The sequence below is a fragment of the Epinephelus fuscoguttatus genome, linkage group LG19, assembly GCF_011397635.1.
Source record: "Epinephelus fuscoguttatus linkage group LG19, E.fuscoguttatus.final_Chr_v1".
NCBI classification, from domain to species: Eukaryota; Metazoa; Chordata; class Actinopteri; order Perciformes; family Serranidae; genus Epinephelus; species Epinephelus fuscoguttatus.
Genome location: NC_064770.1, coordinates 29936590 through 29958502, shown reverse-complemented (window position 1 = coordinate 29958502; position 21913 = coordinate 29936590). Strand labels below are relative to the sequence as shown.

At 43.3% G+C, this 21913-nt stretch overlaps 1 protein-coding gene across 2 annotated transcripts in view; it reads left to right on the top strand.

The window, feature by feature from the left end:
- The window catches only part of LOC125878966 (alpha-1,6-mannosylglycoprotein 6-beta-N-acetylglucosaminyltransferase B), a 108690-nt gene that overhangs the window by 20491 nt on the left and 66286 nt on the right, over nt 1-21913 (top strand). For both annotated transcript variants that reach the window (XM_049560513.1, XM_049560512.1), the window contains exons 4-7: nt 10074-10183; nt 12945-13018; nt 15048-15215; nt 19530-19694. In XM_049560513.1, coding sequence (XP_049416470.1) covers nt 10074-10183; nt 12945-13018; nt 15048-15215; nt 19530-19694 — 517 coding nt within the window. The remainder of the gene's footprint in view (nt 1-10073; nt 10184-12944; nt 13019-15047; nt 15216-19529; nt 19695-21913) is intronic.

Genomic DNA, 21913 nt, shown 5'->3' with positions numbered 1-21913 from the left:
AATAGTAGTTTTGCCACCACAAAATTGGCGACCACGAAGGGACCTCATCTGTGAGCGGATTCTGGAATTCTGGACTGAAGGTGTGAAGACTGTGCGCACAGCAAGAGCTGAGGCTCTTACCACCTCAAACTCCCCCACAAAGGAAGGTTGAGAGGAGGGCCTGATGTCTGGAAAACCGGGATTCCCTTCACCGTTGGGGTCCAATGAACTTGGTGGCTGTCAACACCTCGCTGTCTTTTCTGGTGAGTTTTGTGGACTGCGCAGGAAAAGTCTTTTCCACCTATTGTGATAGGTTGGCAGACGTGCCAGGCACCGTTTCTGGGAAGCGGAGTGCAGGAAAAGTGGTGAGCTCGGTTTAGGTCAGGGACCTAAAGTAGTGTAGGTTGGGAACCTAACATGACACCTGATTATTTCAGCCGTTAAGGGCGGAAGAAAAGGTGGTGAGAAGCTGTCTGGGTTAAAGGAGAAGTAGAGACACTTGCTATCAAAGTGGAACAGGCGAGTGAGTGAAGCGCATTTTTTTTTTCTTCATTTCCTTTTTGTAAGTCGTGCGCAAAAAATCCTTTAAAGTGATAAGTTTGTGCATTTTTTGAGATTGATTTTTGCTTCCACAAGTTTGACTTACTTCTAATGCTAATAAGAAAACTGAGAGTTTGATTACAATGGGATCTGGACAGAGCAATACCTCAAAAAGGAAAACTGAGCCTGATTATAGTGCTCCTAACGTGAGATTTATGGAGATTAATTATGGAAAGGAGAGCGTGGCTCAGTTAGATCTGTGGGTCAATAAGTGCTGTTTCCTGAGAACAGGCAGCCTGAGTGTTAAACAGCTCGAGGCTTTAGAGGTGAGGTTGACAGACTTAGAAAGAAGGGGATTGGAAGTTTGGAGGTAAGGTCAAGTTTCAGGCAGATTGGTCAAGTTTTAGTCGTTGGATGAGGGAAGCCAAGCATAGGCAGGGCCCCAAAGGTTTCCTGGTGCAGTGTTCGAAGCTGGATTCGGACCTCGACTCGGCTCCACCCGAACGGCCTCCACCGTTTGTTGAACACCACGAACCGGGGGGAGTCAGCCCTCCCTACAGAGACATTGTTCTTCGGCTGATGACAAGATTGAAAACGGAGTTCCCTGTTCGTTTGGACTGGGAAAAGTGGTGGCGGTTAAGCAGGATGCAAATGAAACTATCTCTGCCTATCTATACCGCCTGAGACAAGCAGTGATGCAGTATGGTGGACTGACCGAACTTGAGTTATTAGCTTTGCTACCACAGTCTTTATAGCTCAATCCCCCTTCATGACAACTGTTTGTGGGTGGACTGTTATATAACTCACTAGGGCTGCCCCTGACTAAGAATTTTCCTAGTCAACCAATAGTCGTCATTTAGGGCCATTAGTCGACTAGTTGCCCACATGTTTACGATATTAATTTAATTATTAAATTATATATTTTGGGCGGGGCAACACAATGGTTTGAGTTGTTAATGTTGCCTGTTAATGACGCTGTCGGCAAAGCAGTAATGATTGTGCTAAGTGGCAAATGGGCATGTAACTACTTCCATGTTTCAGATGATATGTCATGTTTGTAGTCGACCAATGAAGATGAGTTTACATATCACCTTGGGTTCGTCCTTCACCTTCTCAAAATGATCCCACACTTTGGATTTCCTGCCCGACATGTTATTAACTAGCCTGTGGAATAACCGCAGGTACCTGCCCTGGAAATTAACCTGACTCCTGTCTGGCTGCTAAGCATGGACACTTCCTGTGTCTGTCCTTTCAAATTAAATTCCCGCATGGTCCAGTCATAAAGGTTTTGATTTGTTTTGACAAGGCGCAGCTCCTAAGAGAGTTTCACATTTGTTTTTTCGTGTTCTTTTGTCTGCAACTAGGTGACCAATGAAATCTTGCCGACTAATGACCTTTCTGGTCGGCTAACATTTGGTCGACTATTAGGGGGCAGCCCTATAACTCACACTTTAAAAGTGATTAAAGTTACACATAATTTAGGGCATGGCTGCTTTAAGTGACTAGTAGTTTTTAATTTAATTTAATTTTTTTTAATTTTATATACTTTATTAATCCCCGAGGGGAAATTCAATTTTTCACTCTGTTGTCAATTACACACAGGTCCAAACACACACATGCACAAACTGGACCTATACATGCACTAAGTGGAGTGATGTCAGAGTGGGCTGCCCATGACAGGTGCTCTGAGTGGTTGGGGGGTTCGGTGCCTTGCTCAGGGGCACCTCGGCAGTGCCCAGGAGGTGAACTGGCACCTCTCCAGCTACTACCAGTCCACGCTCCATATTTTTGGTCCGGACGGGGACTTGAACAGGCGACCCTCCGGTTCCCAACCCAAGTCCCTATGGACTGAGCTATTGCTGTCCGTTGACAAGTTGCTACCACAGCAACAACGTTGGTTAGGTAACTTAACCATGGCATAACCCCAGATTCACACAGTATATTCATAGCTGTATCTATCGCTATTTTAGTGTTTCAAGTTCATGAGAGTTGTTTTGCTTGACTGTAAAAGTCTTGTGCAGCAATTGGTTGCACTATAAGACCCTCTACAGAGTTGAATATTTAGTTTACTGCAAGAACCTTTTGTTTCAATGGTTTTAAGCCTGTTTTGCCAGCGAAAATTAGCATTAGCATTATCACAGTTAACCATAGCTCTAAATGCACCAAACAAGCAGCTATTGAAAGGGTTACCTCCACCCTGTCATCCAAATATGGTCGCATCTGGCTCCAAAAATCCAAGATGGCGTTAACCAAAATGGCAAACAAAGCTTCAAATGGGAGTCTACAAACCAGTGAGTAATGTCATACAGGCTGTTTCCATTATTTTATTCAGTCTATGGTTTTACATTAGAAACAGCAGTAGAATGTTGTCATGTACAGGCAGGGCTGACCCCAGTTCCTAGAGGAAGGCAGCACAGATCTGCACGATTATTAGGGAGTTGCAGTAGACCGGTGAAGAAAGTACTGTGTTCTCCTCATTCTTTTAGAATAAATGCACTCAGCTCTGCCTAAGGAGCAGTTTTTAAAAGCTGCATATCAGGCGTAGTGAGAAGAGGTACCCTGGAGGTACAGGGTGGAGGTGATGTGTATTTGGATGAATTTTTTATTTCCTTAATGTCAGTGTGTACCTCAGGCACCACTCCAGGGGGTCAGGGAGTAAAATTTCATGCCACTCCATCCAAATTATTACAAGTGTTGAGTTTGTTGGTTGAGCTTTAGAGTTCATTCTTGACCCTGGTTACAACAGTTTACAAAATATTCTCACCTCAAGGTCCATTGTGAAGCTTCTCTGAAGCTTTTGTTCATCACATGATCTTTATCAGCAGAATTTGCCTGGTTGTATCACACTTAAAATGCTAAGAAAAACTTTTTTGTCATATTTAAGTGTCTGACACTGCTGAGAGAAAAATGCCTGTATAACTGGTGGTTTCTTGGCTGACTTACTCAAATAATAAACATGAAATTCTCGTACTCGTCTCGTACTTGTACTCTTCGTCCTCCGCTTATCCGGGTCTGGGTCGCGGGGGCAGCAGTCTCAGCAAAGAAGCCCAGACAGCCCTCTCCCCAGCCACTTCCGTCAGTTCTTCCAAGGGAACAGTGAACAAGATCCCGAGATACTTAAACTCCTCCACCTGAGGCAGGACCTCCCCCCCCGACCTGGAGTGGGCAATCCACCCTTTCCCGGCTGAGGACCATGGCCTCAGATTTGGAGGTGCTGATTCTCAGTCGCTTCACACTTGGCTGTGAACCGTCCCAGCAAGAGTTGGAGGTCACTGTTCGATGGGGCGAGGAGGACCACGTCATCTGCAAAAAGCAGGGACGAAATCCTCCCGTCACCGAACCTGACACCCTCCACCACTCGGCTGTGCCTAGAAATTCTGTCCATGAAAGTTATGAACAATGAACCGGTGACAAAGGGCAGCCCTGGGGCAGTCCAACCCTCACTGGGAGCAGGTCCGACTTACTGCTGGCCATGCGAACCAGACTCGCGCTCCTTCGGTACAGGGACTGGATGGCCCTTAGCAAGGGGCCACCAACCCCATACTCCCGGAGCACCCCCCACAGGATGCCCCTGGGGACACGGTCGTAAGCCTTCTCCAAATCCACAAAACACATGTGGACTGGTTGGGCGAACTCCCATGCCCCATCCAGCACCCTGGCGAGGGTAAAGAGCCGGTCCACGGTTCCGCGTCCGTGACATGAAATTATTTTATTCAGTTTTTTTTAAACAATATGGCACCATCCCAACATATTGTTGTGCATGTATAGCTCTATCATCCCACCATTTCACTGGACTGTTTGTTTGTTCTTCCCATGCTGTCCGGAAGATGGTGTCCATCTGCTGTCTACCATCTGCCTGATTACATGTCAACACAGCATTATTGTAAATTGATTCAAAATTATTGATTGAGAGTTAACTGATTAAGGTAATTATGAGTGGGCTGGTGTTTATTTTTGTTATTTTATAGTGGAGACTGGTGATTTATTTGCTCTTTAATAATCTAAATAATCTGCTCATGACACAGTAGCTATCCTTGTCATTACTTAAGTATTCAGTGTGTAGTAGAACATGTTGGATAGTATATATGTAGTTGATGGATATCCAGGTGCTAAAGCCTGTACAGATGTGGTCCTGTTAGTTTGAGACCTGCCAGTAAATTCACTCTGTAAACTAACCTTGGACAAAAAGTTAAAACATTTTTTTTTCTAGTTTTCAAGGTGGTCGCTGCAGTGTTGTCAGCGGTGATAGAGAGTTGCTGTAATAGGCCGTGAGCAGCTCAGAGCTGTCAAGGTTAAATTTGAGGTGGTCCACTGAACATTCTTTCTAGTTCTCCAGCTCCAACCTGTGTGCCAGAGGTGAATTTCATTGGCATAGTAATAGTAAGATAAAAACAGGGAGGCTGAAGAAGTCCTGAGAGATAGACAGTGCAATGAAAGGAAGAAGGCCAAGTGCGGAGCCCTGGGGCATCCCAGCGGAGCAGGTCCATGCTGAGAAAAGAGCCTCATGCCGCGGAAACCTGGTGTTAAAGGAGATGTTATGTGTTAGAACAAACCCCATCCCTCTCCCTGGGTAGGTGGGAATATGAAAGAGACTGCCATATAAATATATATATATATAAAAAAGAAAGAAAAAGAGGAAGAGCAGGGGTCTTGCTGGACAAGTTGAAGCCGCCAACCCTGAGTTGTGTGTGTGTGTGTGTGTGTGTGTGTGTGTGCGCGCGCGCGCTCTGCGGTTGCCATGGCAACAGACTTTTTTCCTCATGCTTGCACCTGCTCAGGGTTTGAGGAGAGGAAGCTCCCTCCTGTTTTCTGCCTTTGCAGTTCATTTCGCTCCTGGACATAACCTCCGTCTTCCTCACAGCCGGGGTAATGTCTCCACCTCAACAGAGCCTCGCACAATGATATAATCACCTCAGGTAATATATTAAAAGGTATTGTAATAGTATTTGAAATTAACAGTATGTGTGGAGCTGCTGCTGACTGCAAATGATGAACAATGACAGAAGAGGTGTGACGCCTCACCTGACCTGTCGGGGGGAAAGTATTTATTGTATTCCTGCCAAAAAGCTGCATACATTTATTTTTATCTGCAGTTTTATATTACACTTCCAGAATTTAATTTTCTCCGCAAAATGCCCTGTGGATTAACTCTGTCATAGAGTTCTAACAATCATTTAATTGGCCTCTCAGGGACTAAACTGGAAAATGTTACAGTGACAAAGGCCAAATAGTTTTAAAACTGACTTAGTGCTAAAAATGTTTCTCACGCTGATACATCTCGGCTTCGGGTTTTTTTTTTTTTACCTCACTCAGGTGATTAAAAAACTCTGCATGGCTCAAGGTCAAGGGTTGACCCTGAAGATTAGTGAGAGATCTTCAGGCACGAAAAACTTTGCCCACCTGGTATTTCGTTTAAAAAGTAATTAGGTTGTCCTCTTGCTCCTCAACAGCTGATAGCCTCTCCTGGGTCAGAGTCCCTGCAGTATAAATATGGGACGGTTCTGAGTGAGACCGCAAATGTCTGTCTGCACAAAGTGAAAGCTTCTGTGCCACTGCATAATAATCATAACTGTGCATGTGTGTGTGTGTGCTGACTTCACTGCACTGTATGTCAGTGTGTCTGTGTAATTGGCAATTAATTTGTGCTGACCTGCTAGTCTAAAGTAGAGAGGGCTTGACTACCACTTGCCTCCTGGGCACCACATGGAAAAATGAAATTGGAGTTTAGGAATATGTTAAGTTATGCATATAAGTGCGCTTAGATTGCTTTCCCCTGGCGCACACACAGAAATACATGCTGCATCAATGAAATCTGAGGTTTACTGCTTGATCTCAGAACCACCGTTACACTGGTGTTTGTTACTTCCCCGAGTTTGTGTGTTCAGAGCTCTTTAATGAGCAATGTAAATTCCTGGAAAACTACAACATAACAAGAGAGCTCATTAAAATAATTCATTTATGTGTTTGTTTTCTTGTAAAACAGAGCAGTGATACAGTAGCTCAATCGATGAATGAGCACATATCATTAAGGTCATGTGTTGATGTGCAAAAGTTTGAGGTCAATATTTACTTTTCCCTTTGTTTGCTGTATGTTGGATGTTAATCTGAATGTGTGTTGAATTGTGTAGAGTCGTGGATTGAACTGCGAAGGACTTCCACCAGTTTAACAGGACTTTCACACCGGTAAATGGGCTTTGAGTCCTGTGTGAGTCAACGTTGGCTTATTGCACCTCTTTTCTGAACACTGAACAACTTCTAGGTACCTCAGCTCTGCAGGACAATATAGCCTAACATGTAATATAACATAATGAAATAGATAGATAGATAGATAGATAGATAGATAATTTATTGTCATTGTACGTTATACAACGAAACTTTGTTGGAATACAATATAAGTGTTTACATATGCACCAACACACACTCACATATTCACCAACACACACTCACTCATCACATCGTTTTCACCGTCACATAGACACACATTCATATCTATATTTTTAAGACATATGATAAATAGTAAATAAAAGCAATAAAAACAGCCAAACACAACAGTTATTGCCAGTAATACTCGTGGTGAAATTCGGTGGGAGGGCTAACGCATTAGGCCCATGGCCTATACTGATCAATAGTTCAGCTGCAGTAACATCACACGAAGATACAGTACCAGGTTACCGCAACAATGCACTACAACAAAACTAATTTAAGAATTAGGCTAACTCGCTCGCTCACACACCCACCCACACACACACACACACACACACACACACACACCAACTATTTTCCGTTGTACACAACTTTAATAAGAGGTTAGGGCTTGAGCCTAGGGCTGGGTGGTACGGCCTAAAATCAATATCATGGTATTATTTTGGGGGGATGCGGTGACGGTATGATATCACGGTATCGTCTTCTCTCTTTTTTTTTTACACTTTGAATAAAACAATTTAAAAAGCCATACAAGTCTAGGATGGAAACTATTTATCGTCAGAAGTTAAACGGTTGCTAATCCATCTATTATTGTGTATAAAATGTTATAGGCTAATATGTATAAACGTTAAAGGGAAGTGCTTCTCCTGCGGGCCTGGGTTTGGGGTGGTTGGCCAGGCCACATCCATCACGTAGCGAGGGAGATGCATGAGGCAGGCAGGCAGGCAGGCAGGCCAGCCGCCGTAGCTGGAGTACTGCGGTATGAAGGTAACCACAAAAGCAGTATGGCTCTTGTTTACTGCAGTAAGTTACCGTCACCGCGAATACCGCCCAACCCACTTGGGCCTGATTTTTGGATGAGGTCCCGCTCGATAGACAGCATTTAAAATAATCCACCTCGTTCAGCATGATGCTAACCAATTCACAAGACTCAAGGCTCACTCTCCCACTACAGTAACAGCGGGCAGGCCCTCACTGTACTTCCACGCACTGTCATTGGCCAAAAGTCAGTGGCCTGGGCTGAACTGGACAGTCAGTCAAGGGGGCTTGTCATGACACCTGTCACTCACGATGTGACAACAATGATTGGAAGCTGATTCTAGGATTATAGGCTGTTAAAAATCAGCTCATTTAGATAAATCCTGCGTTTTTGTGACTATGTTAGTGCTGTTGCTGCTATAGGTTCCACCAAATACAATCAGTTATAAGGTTCAATAACTAATATTTTAATATTTTTTTAATTTAATACTTTTCTCATCTTTACTGTATTGTATTTTATACCAGCCGTCTCTGGTTATTGCACAAAGTCTATTATGAAACCTTGGGTAGGTGAAGCAGGGTGTGAGGGGTGGGTGTGTAGTCTCTGGAGTCTGTCCACAGCTCTGGGGCATTCATTTCCAAAAAATATTTCATTTGTTGATATATTAATTAGTCAATCTACAGAAAATGAATCACCAACAGTAATTCATCAAGCTCAAACTTCTGCTGATTTCCTTTCTTTGTAAATTAAAAGCTCTTAGTTTTGAGCACTCAGTCAGACAAAGCATTATTTCCTGACAGACAATAATTAACAGATCAGTTGATAATCAAAATAATTGTTAGTTGTGGCTGGAGCTACAACAATAAGTCATTTACTTAATTAGACAATGGGCAGGAAATTAATCAGCAACATGTTTCATAATCACTTAATTGTTTAAAGGTATGTTGGAACTGTCAGTTCCTGTTTGTAGACATTATCACCAGTGAAATGTGACAGCCAACCCAAGAGTCACTCTTTTATGCTATAATTGTATTTTTTTCTGCACTGTGTCCTTAATTTTTGGAGTGGCCTCATGGAGGCATGCTGCTTATGGTCTGGCACCTCGTCAGTAGGTTTTTATAAAGTCCCAGCCTTACCTGCACACTGTGCCCGGAGAGAAGAAAATAAGAAAATACAGGCAGAAGGCAGGGTCTGTATGTTGTTTATTAGGAAAATCATGCATAGTATAGCTTTAAGTAATCTTCTGTGACAGTAAACTGAATATCTGAATATTTTTTTACGATTTGCTGACATTTTATAGACCAAACGATTAATCAGTTAATTATTAAGAAAATAATCTCTCGTAATGAAAATAATGATTCTGGCATGACTAGCTTCATAGAGAGTTGCACCAACTTCACACTACTGCACATACAGTAGATATCTGACAATCCAATTTGAAACTATTTTTCTTTTCTCTTTCGGACACCAGTAGGAATAGGATTTTGTTTCTTAGAGGTCTCTCTCAAGAATATTTAATAATTCACTGCATAAATCTATTAACCACTAAAAGAGGTAGTTGCAGTGCATTCCTGAAGTGTTGCAGCAAATGCTAAAACATTTGCCCTCTTTCCTTTGAAGGTTCATTTTTACACAGAAAGATAATATTTGGTGAACTGTTTCTTCTCCTTTGGTCTTTGCGCCTTTTAAACCAAACACAGTTACAGGTCTTGGAATATATTTCGATAAACTTAGGCTCTGGGGTAAGATGAAACTTTTACAATACAACTGAACCTGTCCTGGGCTGAACAGAGCTTGAGTTAATTTGCTGTTGCTCTGTTCTTCATTGACGTGTTTCCAAAATCTCCTAGAACTATAACACTGCAGAGACTGTACGTTGCAAACATTCGTCTGTTTTCTCTCTGTGCTTTGTCCTCTATATCTCCTTCTCCATTGTAAATATTGGTTCTCAATTGTTTTGCCAACAGCTTTTAGGCCATAGAGGTCAAGTGCAGTGAAACACATTAGCTAACAACCTAATTGTCTTCTGTTTTCATTCCCCTCCGGGGACCTGCTTTAATATGCCAAGCTACTTTTTTTTAATCTTAACAAATAAATTATCTGTCAGTGTTTTAAAAGCTTTTTCGATTTCACGCCTCAAGTTCCAGAGAATTAGCATTTCTTCCACTGCTTCACACTCACTGTGAAGGGTGGAAAAACAGCAAATACAGCTGGATGGAATGAAGCTATAAAAGAAATATACTGTAGTGTCGTGTCCTCTTTCTTTTGAAGGTGGCTGATTGCGGTTTGAACAGAATTTGGGTCATTAGACGATGGTTGTCGCTGGAGTCATTCTAACATATTCTCTTTCTTTTTGTGTGTTTGTGATCAGGATTCAGCCTATAGGGCTGGTGGAGCGGATTCAGGCCATCGCCCAGAACATGTCTGACATGGCGGTGAGGGTGGAGCAGATCCTACAGCGCAGCATGGCCAGCAACAGAGGTATGATTTCATACACACATACACACACATGCCGCCCACTCACACACCTGGAGAATACCAAATATAGCTGTGGCCCTTGAGATGTATCCCACCTGTCCGTTTCAAATCCATCCAATCTGAAGACACTTTTCCCCTTCTGCCCACATAAGCCTGACTGTCAAGCCTGGATCCAGCCCAACACTTGAATGCACAATTTATGTCTTACATGGACTCGCTGGTTGATCGTATAGAACATGACGTACATTATTCACAGCACATTACTCCTTCAAATAGCAAGCCTCTATTTGTGTCCTGGTGTAAGAGCGCCTGTGCAGCACAGTACAGTGCCCCATTGTTGCTGCCATATCATAACAGCACGGCTGCAGGATGCTTAAATCACAATGATGAATTACTGCCTAGTTAATGGGATCCGGGCCTGTCAGCTTTCTTTATTAGCCTTCACTCTCAATTTCTTTATTGGGCTCAGAATAGAAATTAGACAACGCAATTTAATTCACAATTCAATTCCACTCCTGTATCCGCTACATTGGACTTTGTGACTGAAAACTATTCACCTCACTGTCTCATTAAAATGTATCAGATAATTTGCCTGTTGTCATAACGTCTGATATCATTTAAGCAAGGCCAATGTGAACCTGGCTAAGTTTTGACAGCGGCAGGCAGGAGCACTTTTCATCGTGAGAGGTCTGCCGTTATCATGATAATCAGACAGAATGGCTGGCAATTATTTGTCTGTGATTGTGCTCTTCGACGCTTGGCAGGATGCTGGCGGAGGAGCTGCAACTGCTCCTTTAATTAGGCTCACTAGTGCCGGGCTTCAACGGGGAGAAAAAAGGGAAGAGGAAGGAGAGGAGAGGCAGAGAGTAAAGGGAATAGTGAGAGCGGCTGAAAGAGACAGGAAAGATTGGATGAGAAGGAAAAGGGAGGAGGAAGAAGGGTGGGGTGGGATGTTGGGGGGGATTATGATTTTTATGAATCACACTAATGCAATCTATCTATAGTAAATCCAGTGAGTGGGATGGAACAGAGACTTGGCCATTCAGCAAGGGAGGCCAAGCTTTTATGTGAGCTTGTTAGCTGGCTCTACTCTCTGATTTATCTCTGTTCATCCCAAAGGCAGGATATACTGTAATGTGAAAAGACAAACAGACTTAATGCCCAGGGGAAGCTCTGTAAAGAACTGTCTGATCAATATAAGCCCTGTTAAATCTTAGGAGATCCAAGGCTAGTGATAATTCTGCCTGTTAATGCATATAAATTGTATGGAGCTGGGTGTTGGATTAAAAAATTAAACCTATTACACTCATTTTTAGGTTCACACTTGTATTTAAGGTTTCTACTAGAACATGTTTACATGCCTTAATGGTGAGAAAACACTTACTTTTCCTCATACTATCTGTGTTGGAGCACCTTTATTTACTCTCTGTCTGAGATTTTAAACCCATTTAAGGCAAGGCGCTCAACACTTGGTGAGTGTTGCTCCACAGAAATGACGCATTTTCAACAGAAAAAAGGGATGCTCAACACTTTTCTGTCATGTCCCACACCTGAGTAATATCGTGAGCAACGTCATATTTTGTTGCACAATGTGATTGTAGTGTTACTGACATCGCCATGGAGATAGCTTTCAACCAACATCGACTCCAACCTGTATTACACATCTATGTCCACAGGAGCAGCCGTCTGTCAGCAGCAGCTCCTGGTGAGCTGAGATGACAGCGTCCGGCCAAACTGTCTTCAGCAGGCTGACTGACAGCAGACATTTACTGAACCAAAATATTTTTCGAGTCAGTGCTATGGGAGGAAATCAGCAGTATTGATTCATTGATTTTAATTTACTAACGCACTGCAGTGAGTGAGGGGAATCTGCTGGTCACAGATAGACCAGGAGCTGATCAATCGATGTAAATACACCTAATAAGGCAGGGGTCTCTGGTTACCATGCAGACGACTTTAAACCTTTCACCGAAGCATAAGTCGAGAACCACGTACGTGTCTTTACTTTCTGTCCAGCAACACTCATCAAAAGTGTCCAGCACCCTACTATAAATCAGGTTTTAGCGCCCGTCTCCCCCTTTCGAAAAAGCCCAGGCTGCTCTGATGGGTCAGCACTCCCGGGGCTTCTGTGTCTCTGCACTATCATTGCCGCTGGGGACTGACTATAACAGGGAGCAGCGGCCATGAAAAATCCCCAGTAAAAGTTTCCTACATAGGCTACATAATGTAAAGACTTGAAGTAGCGTGCCTGAAGCACATGACCATATTAAGAAATCTAGTACACCATGACGATGTGTTGAAGCCAGATTAGAAACATAGAGTGTTCAAAACGGTAGACAGGGTTTATTTCTTCATATGTTTACCTCATTATTTGAAACTTTGGCCATATTTAATATGAACGTCATGCACTGTGATCCTATATGAGACACAAAATATGAAAACATATCATAGGTCCCCTTTAAACTTTGATGAAATAACAGAATGTCTAGACAATGGAATGGAGGTTCACAGAAATACAGAAAGGATGCTCTAATTTAATCGACCGAAGATGTGAAAACACCGTAGACATGCTGGATGTACCTTGTCGGCATGTTTTTATCACCTTCCTCTTTGTGTTTGACTTTTGTGTCTGTGCACTTTCAGAACAAGGCGATGCAGCTCTTTTCGCTGATTTGTGCCGGTGTCTGATGAGTGTGGGCTTTTGTCGGAGCGTGTGTGTGTATAGGCTTTGATAAATACCCTGTATTTTTCTTCTCTTCTCCAGTCAGGGATGGAACATTAGGACAATGTGAGATTCCCAAAGATCCCCGTTATCCAGACTGTCCCAGCAAGATGGATGTAAGTCTTCATATCTCACTTAAGCCCAAACAATTTCACACAGAGAGCAAAATAGCCCATTGTCCTCTCTTGGTGATTCACCTTGGTGCAACATAAATTTTTTATAATAAGATACGAGGATGTATAAAGGCTGCTTGTGCAGAACTGGGTTGTCTTGGTGACAAAGAAAAACAGGATGTAGGAAAGAATAAAACACATAAACACACTGTGTATACGGTACATATATACATCCTATAAATAACAGCCAATGGCAGTAGTATCCACAGCAGGAAACTGCAGTGTGTGCAAACAGGTATAAACAATACAGCATGTCCAACGTGTGCTTCTCTCTATTAGCATGAGTGTGAAAAATATGCACCTTCTGTTCAATGTATATTTGTAAGAAGTTTCACCCACACATAAATAAATAAACATAGCAAGTGTAGAAAAAAAGTCACGTTCACCAGTGGTACACCATTGTTTATTCTTTGTATCACCATCATGTTTATGCATGAAATAGGTCTCCATAAATATGCCAGTCAGGTCCACACCACATGAATGCACTACACACATATATTATATACAATTTTGACTGCGGTCCAGTTAGTGTTGCATGTACAGGCCGCCTGCTTTACTATATCCTTACACTTTCAGGGGGTCTTGAACAGAAAAAGTTCTGTCAGGAAAACCCTGGAGGGAGAGTAAGATGGATGTTCCTTCAGCTCCCTACCACCTCATGAAAGCCATCCAGCGTAATGTTAGTTCAGCCTTATGACAAAACCACACCACCTTTACTATTCAAGTATCCTGTCTGCCTCCTCCCCTCGGACGTCCACTCTTTGCAGTGCAAGTCGGAAAATTAGCTGACCCGAATGTCTCCAACAAAATCTGCCCTCTCTGTAACATCTTTTATCAAGTTAGCGAGCTGGATGACCTCGTCGCACTGTTTTGCTGACTCCACCTGTGAGTGGGAAGCTATGGAAATGCTGACAATTATCTGGGCTATGTGCTCAAAGTACCAAAAAATACATTTGCAAAATTCAACAGCAATGTCTCTTTCCAGAAATCACGACCTGGTTACTCAGTTTAATGGCGGAACTATTTTCTCTCTACTGAACTACATCCCACAGTACGCTCCAATCCTCACCTACAGTCAAGAGCTTTGGGTAGTGACCGAAAGAATGAGATTACAGGTACAAGCAGCTGAAATGAGTTTTCTTTATAGAGACAGAGTGAGGAGACACCTGGAGCTACTCCTTCACATCCAAAGGGGCCAGGTGAGTGGGTTCAGGAGGCTGATCAGGATGCCTACTGGTCTCCTGCAGTTAGAGGTTTTCCGGGCACATCCAACTGGTAGGAGGCCCTTGGGCAGACCCAGAACAGCTTGGAGGGATTATATATTTCATTTGGCTTGGGAATGCCTCGGGATCCCCCAGGAGAGGCTGGAAAGTGTTGCTGGGGAGAGGGATGCCTGGTGAACTTTGCTCAGACTGCAGCCCCTGTCACCCAGCCTTGGATAAATAGGATGACGATAGGTGGTTGGATGGATGGATAAACTACACCTACCAACCGTATCACAACGCAGAAGGAAACGTATATCTACTCAGGGACAAGGGGTTTGTGCTTGTGACAGTGTGAGATGTAAACATTAATGGTGTCCTCCGCAACTGAGGTGTAACGTTAGCTAGCCAGTGGTAGGTAGCTAGGTGAGCTAGCGGTAGATGCACGCTTCCTTCTGTGCGGTGATAGAGTTGGCGAGTGTAGCTTGGAGGAAAGAAAACAGTTCTGAAATGAAACTGCGCACAACATGATCTGAGGATTATCTTGAGAATCCAGGTCATGATTTCTGGAAAGAGACATTGCTGTTGAGTTTTTCAAATGCACCACAAACCGTGTGCCATGTAGTTCCATTATTTTGGAGAGAAGGCAGACTTCTCTACAGCCGATATCTCCAACACTTGGCAACTCCCACCAAAACAATCTCAATTGATACAAAGCACCACAGGTAAGAGGGAAAATATGTACAACAGTTTGGGTCTTTGTCTTCCAGTGGATGCGCGCTCGTTGGACCTCAGACCCTTGCTATGCCTTTTATGGTGTAGACGGCTCCGATTGCTCCTTCCTTGTCTACCTGAGCGAGGTGGAGTGGTTCTGCCCCCCACTGGCCTGGAGGAACCAGACTGCTACACCCACATTGAAGCCTCCACCCAAGAGACAGGTAATTTTTCCATATCAGTTGCTTTGATTCCACAGCAACAGAGTTACCTGAAGGAGAAAAGAAATAGGAACAGAGCACAGGGTAACAGTTTGACATTGAGGTATAATAATTACTGCAGAGACTTCAGTCCAAGTTCCTCGAAAGCAAAAACAGTCAGGGACACAGTTGCCTATTTCTCAAGTGCGATGCCAACAAGGGAGTTTGTCCCTGTCTCTGCACAGGAGAGGCTGCTGGGTAGTCTCACATCTGTTCAGTGTGAAGAGAAGATCCTGGGGAAAAAGTATGATATTCTCTGTTCAAATTTTATATGGAAGTGAAAAGAGCCAGCTGACGACTGCAGAGCCAACTGAGGAGACAGGTGGTAGTCTTCACTCTTCACATGCCAACAAGGGTGTCAATCATTTAGGAGTGACAAGGAATCTGGTGTAAATGTGAAAAGTGAAAAGAGAATTGAGAATGACAAATGCTGCACATCAAGGTGCTGCTGAAATACTGGTGCTGTAGATTTGGTAGCTTGACACTGATACTCCAGAGTGCCTTTAACTTATTTCCCAAGTTCATTCAGAGCATTTATTACTTCATTTTTGAGCAATAGCTCCTGGGAGAATCTGAGTACCCAACACCTTTTCTCATAGGGTGCTGCCTGTCATTCCCAGTTGTCATTCTGTTTGCCTTTCTGCATCATTTGACTTTTATTTTCAGCATCAACACATGATGCATTGTGCTTACAGTCTCTCCTCAAGGTCTATCCCACCAATCGTCCCTACCCCTCCTCCCCCTATCTCCCCAGAGTAATGTACAGCCAGGCCCTGATGTGAATTCATTCTGCAGTCTACCTTCTGCTCTAATTGCCAGCCTGTATTCACTGAGACTAATCCCAAGGCTTCCCTTGGGTACTCTGCATTTTGCTGTGCCGCACACAAGTTGCTCTTGAGAGCAATAATTCACCTGCATTGTGAGAGTACAGTGCACCTCTGCATATTGATTTTTGTCTTTGAGAGGGTCTCAGTTTCTTTCACAGTATGTGTGTTTGAGAGAGACAGGCTGTGTTTGTGTGCACCAGTTTTCTCTTCTGTATATTTCTAATTCCTTTGTGCAGAGGAGTGTACTTAGTCCATTGATCAATACTCACATGCTAGTATTTGGCTGTGATGCAATGATTATAGTGGGCAGAGCAGGAAATGTAAAATGAGAGCAGACTATTTATGCGAATGATCGAAGGAATCCCTCAGGCAATGTGTCTGAGAGGCCTTGCCCCAGGGCACAGCAGATACCAGGATACAGTGCTGCTAGAAAGTTTGTGAAACCTTTAGAATTTTCTGCATTTCTGCATAAATGTGACATAAATATGTGATCAGACCTTCATTTATGTCTTAAAACTAGATAAGGAGGATCCAGTTTAACAAATAATACAAAAAATATTGCCTCAGACAAAAGTTGTTACAAAACCATGTCAAAAGAGTTTGGCCTTCATCAATCCACTTACTGTCAATCATACAGTTAAATAATGGAAGAAAGTCAACACCATTGTTACTCTCTTTCAACAAAAATAACTCAAAGAGCAAAGACGTGTTATCCTCAAGAAAGTCTTAAGAACTCCAGGGTAACATCCAAGGATCTACGTCCAAGAATCTGCAGGCCTCACTTGCATTGACAAATGAGTTTATCAGCAGACAAACACTGAAAATGGTATGAATGGCAGGATGTTACATATAGCACTTTACTGGTCTTAGCAACCACTCAAAGCACTTGCGTCCCTGCAAGGGCCAGGGATTGAAGCACTACTTGGTGGACGACTGCTCTACCTCCTGAGCCACAGCCACTGATGGCAAAGTGAAAGTCACGACTCTCCAAGAGGAACACTGCTGCCCATCTGAAGTTTGCTAAAGGCTATGTGGATGAACTAGAGGGCTACTGGAAGAAAATGTTTTGTGAACAGATGAGTCCAAAATAGAACTTTTTGGTGTAACTGAGAAGCGCAAACCAAATGCTACATTCCAGCATAAACACCTCATCCTGACTGTGAAGCAGGGCGGTGGCAATATCATGGTTTGGGGTTTCAGTTAATTTTGCTTTCTATAGCCTAACCCCCATTAACTGGGCGCTTTCCTCTCCAGCGCTCCATTAACTCAGTGAGCTTTAGTGCCACATTTTGAACATTATCCATTTAGAGGTGGTGTTTTTTTGTTTTTTGTTTTTTAAAGTTTTGTGTTGTAAAAGTCTTGCCTTTTATTTAATGTTCTGTTGGCTTTGCTGACAGACAGCCAGCCCACTGGTGCCCACTGCCCTGCCCTCCACTGGTTAGCTAGCCTTGGCCACTTTGCACTGTGCACCACTCGGGTCGGGTGGCAGCTAGCTAGAGGCACCATTTTGCGATTACTGCTGGTAATGCTGTCCCAACCCATGATGGCAGTAGGCCTACTTACCAAATGCCTCATGCTGCTAGCTAGCTTCCACCCAACTCAGGTGGTGTGCAGTGTAGTAAACATAAGAGTAGCAAAATTAACCTGTGGACCAGGGATGCTTGATGTCATTTGCTCAGAGGCCACTTTTGAAAAATGACAGGAGGCCAGGGGCCAGTTAATAAACAAACAGTCATAGTACTTATCAGTATATATAATAAATGAATTGCCTGTGTTCAGCCTTTTGACATTTGCTGTCCTCACTCATCTCAGCCAAGAGGCAATCCAGTGAAAGCAGCCCTGTGCAGGTCAGGTGTATGCAGGAGCATTTCTAAGATTTAAGGGCTAAATCCAGACCTCTTTCTGGGGGTCTTAGGGGATCCACCTCATTCACTTTTTTTTTATAAGCAAGCTCTATTTTGATGCTTTTTAAATGCCCTGTTCAAGCATATTTACCTTGAAAATCCTATTGTGAATCAGTTTATTTTCACTTTGTATGAGTAAATGGTCGGTGGGAAACCCAGCATCAGAGGCGGATTTAGGATTGCAGGACATCCAGGGCTTAGCCCAGATGGTGAATGAAATGCGCACGCTGATGTGCACGCAAAAAAAGTGGTGCTTTTATATCTTGCTGCAAGTTTGCTATCTTTCATTTTCATTATAACACAACGTATAGCCAGCTAACGTTATCAAACCAGCAAAGTAACGCCGTCAAACTTCAGGATATCCATATTCTTCATTCGTCTTTCTTCTTTCGTCTTTCTTCTTTTGTCTTTCTTCTTCAGCATCCAGGTACTCGCCGTGACCACCAGCCATTCACTGACAATCGGAAATGCTCTGCTTTCACCTAGTCATGGAAAAAAAATGTTACCCTGGAGAATAATGAACAAGAAAACACTTCTTCTTCAGGGTAGGCCCAGGCAGGCTACACAGTACACAGGCTACTTTCCCGCAGCTGCTGCCTCTCTGCTGGACTCCGGTACTGCACGTTACTCGTGAGACGTTTTTTGTTTGTTTGTTTGTTTGTTTTTTTCCAAAGTAAAATTCACATTTGGGGCTTTTCAGAAAACATCCGGGGCTTGAGCCCAAGGAGCCACCCCTTAGCCCCGCCCCTGCCCAGCATCCTAATCTGGCCCACGGGCTGTAAACTGATTATCTCTGTTGTAGATCAACATACATTACTGGTCAAAAATAATCTGGCAGTTAATCCATTACCACTTAACCACTGACATCCCTAGTTCACACACTCTTTCCACCAAAGATAAGTTGAAGAAGTTTGCTCTATAAAAATAGAGTCTGCTTCTGTGCAGAGTTTGTATGTTCTCCCTGTGTCAGCGTGGGTTTTCTCCGGGTACTCCAGCTTCCTCCCACAGTCCAAAGACATGCAGGTTAAATGGTGACTCTAGATTGACCATAGGTGTGAATACGAATATGAATGGTTGTCTATGTGTCAGCCCTGTGATAGTCTGGTGACCTGTCCAGGGTGTACCCTGCTTCTCGCCCAATGTCAGCTGGATAAGCGATTACGGAAAATAAATGAATGAATAAATGTTTAACTGGGTCCTCTTCTTGTATTCTTTGGACTTAGATAAAGGTCTGAACACATTTGAGATCACATTTGTGCAGAGAAAGAGAAAATTCTAAAGGGTTCACAAACTTTCTGGCAGCACTGTATGAAGGGCTCTCGGTGCTCTGTTCTGTCTCCTCTAATAAAAAGAGTTCCACTTGTAGAGAATAGTATAATGACGTTTTTTTTAGCATCTCACCCTCTCTGCTTCAGGTCACGTTATAAATCTTAATATCAGCCTGTTAGAGATCCACATAAAGAAATGAAGCACTGGCTTATAAAAACATCAGAAGTTCTGAACACTTCTGATCCTTTCCAGTGATTTTTATTGCTCCTGTCATCCAGGCTGTTTTCCAGTCCGACATTGGAGCTCTGCTGGAGCAGGTGGGCACGGGGAAGGAATCACTGAGCTTCATGAAGAGACGCATACGCAGGATGGCAGCACAGTGGGCCTCCGCTGCTCGACGGCTGGATGACAAGCTCCGCAACCACTGGAGAGAGCAGAAAAGGGTGAGTATAAGGCACACAGGAATATGCTTCTGCACACGCTGGAGGATGAAAGTGTAGGATAAGAGAACAAGTCTGTGTTGTGGTTTCATCTTTTCACTGCGTTGCGGTTGCAAACAGACTGCAGATGACGAGCCAGTAAAAAAGTGCTTTTCTCAGTTTCAACGGGTTTTTTCTTTCTTGTTATTTTCTGTAACTCTGGAAACATGCTCCTCAGCTCCTAATTTGATGTGAGTTAATCTTAAAGGAGGGGGGAAAAAAAACTCTTAGCACAGGATGTTTTGGATCAAACATCAGAAAGCTAGACAGTCCTTTAATGCCCACATGCTAAGCTGCTACGTTACCACAACAGCTGTGAGTTTGTTGGACTAACTTCTTTATCTTCAGCTCTGTGTGAATCACACAGTGTTGAGCCACAGACATAAGTAGATAATGATGCAGAGTCTCTCCTCGCAGGCATCGATTGGCTATAGTGCACTTTCACCACTGACATTTACAGGGACATTTCCACTGAGTGTCAAAGAGTGCTGCCTGCTGACGTCTGATGAAATGACATTAGATCCCTTCCAGGAATATGTTTAAACCTTTACAAGATGCTATAACTTGTGAGGAATTAACCCATAAAAAGTGTTACAGTGGGAATAAACTGGAAATGTTCAACGTATATCACTGAGATTTATCTTACTTGAAATAATGCTATATTGTGCACAACTTCCCACTCTCCAAACTGCTACACTTTCATCCCTTGATTGCTGAGTTATTTTTGCCTCTTTGTGGCTGTTTGATATGTTGATGACACATGATGATTTGTTTGGTGTTGAAATGTTCTCGTCTTTGCTGCCAGTGGGGTGCCAGCAGTCTTTTTTTGCTTTGAGCTGCTCAGTTTTTTTGGTCCTGAATATACTGGTAAAAATAACCTGGTGTTAAACTCTCAACCAATCAATCAGCTCACTTTTCCTCCGGACCCGCAGAGATTATACGAGTAAGAAATAGTCTGAAATCACTTCACCACAATGTGTGCAGCTTTTATTCTACGTTATCCACTCTACACTTACAACATAAGGTTCCTTGTGACTGCCTGACATCCAGGGGGCATTTAGACTGACGAACATATGACTAACACTGTAAAATCTTGGCACGCAAAACTTGTAGCAACACTGTTTTCATACCCACGCAATAGGTGAGCAGTAAATGACAGTGTACAGTAATTCAAAAGACAGAGAGAGACCTGTGAAAAGTAGTGTATGATCAAGAGAATTAATCAGACGATGTATAGTGTCAGTATCTCTACTGTCCATTAAAGGGACAATCCAACCATTTTACACACTGAGTTCACTGGTTTACTGGTCTCAAGACGCACTAATCAACCAATAAAAATGCTTGTATAATGTCTTACATGGCTCTGAAGGAGCTTTCTAAAGTTAAAAAAAAAAACAGTGATGTCACAGTGATGTAATCTTTTTTAACAATTAATAAACACATTCAAAGGAGCTATATGTAAGAAATCTAAAGCAAATAGTTTAAGTTTAAGTTTATTTCCTTTTTATTAATCCCCCTGAGGGGAAATTCAGTGTTTTCACTCTTGCTTGTCAATTACACACAGGTCTGAAAGACACACACATGCACAAACAGGACCTATACATGCACAAAGTGGAGAGATGTCAGAGTGAGGGGGCTGCCCTTGGTGAGGTGCCCCGAGCGGTTGGGGGGTTTGGTGCCTTGCTCAAGGGCACCTCGGCAGTGCCCAGGAGGTGAGCTGGCACCTCTCCAGCCACCAGTCCACGCTCCATATTTGGTCCAGACGGGGACTCGAACAGGCAACCCTCCGGTTCCCAACCCAGGTCCCTATGGACTGAGCTACTGCCAGTAGCCCAGTAGCTAGTCGTAAAATCCTCCTAATATGTCACAGAGACTAAGGAATAATGTTCATATAACATACTGATTTCACCGACAACAATAGTACAGCCAGAATATTTGCATCTAAAAAAATTTTTTTGCAGTCTGCAAATCATGCTTATGTTTTGAATTTGCGTTTTGGCCTGTTGCGCCACCCACTGCCGTCTACCAGTCACGCAGTCAGTAAAGTCTCAGCGTCAGTTACAGTTACGACTGAGCAGCACGGCAAGCAGCATTAGCAGTGTCCCGGTACATAGCATTAGCAGCCGGCTCCTCCTCAGCTGTATCCCGACAGCAGCGTTAGCCTCAGAGAAGCCGGAAAACCG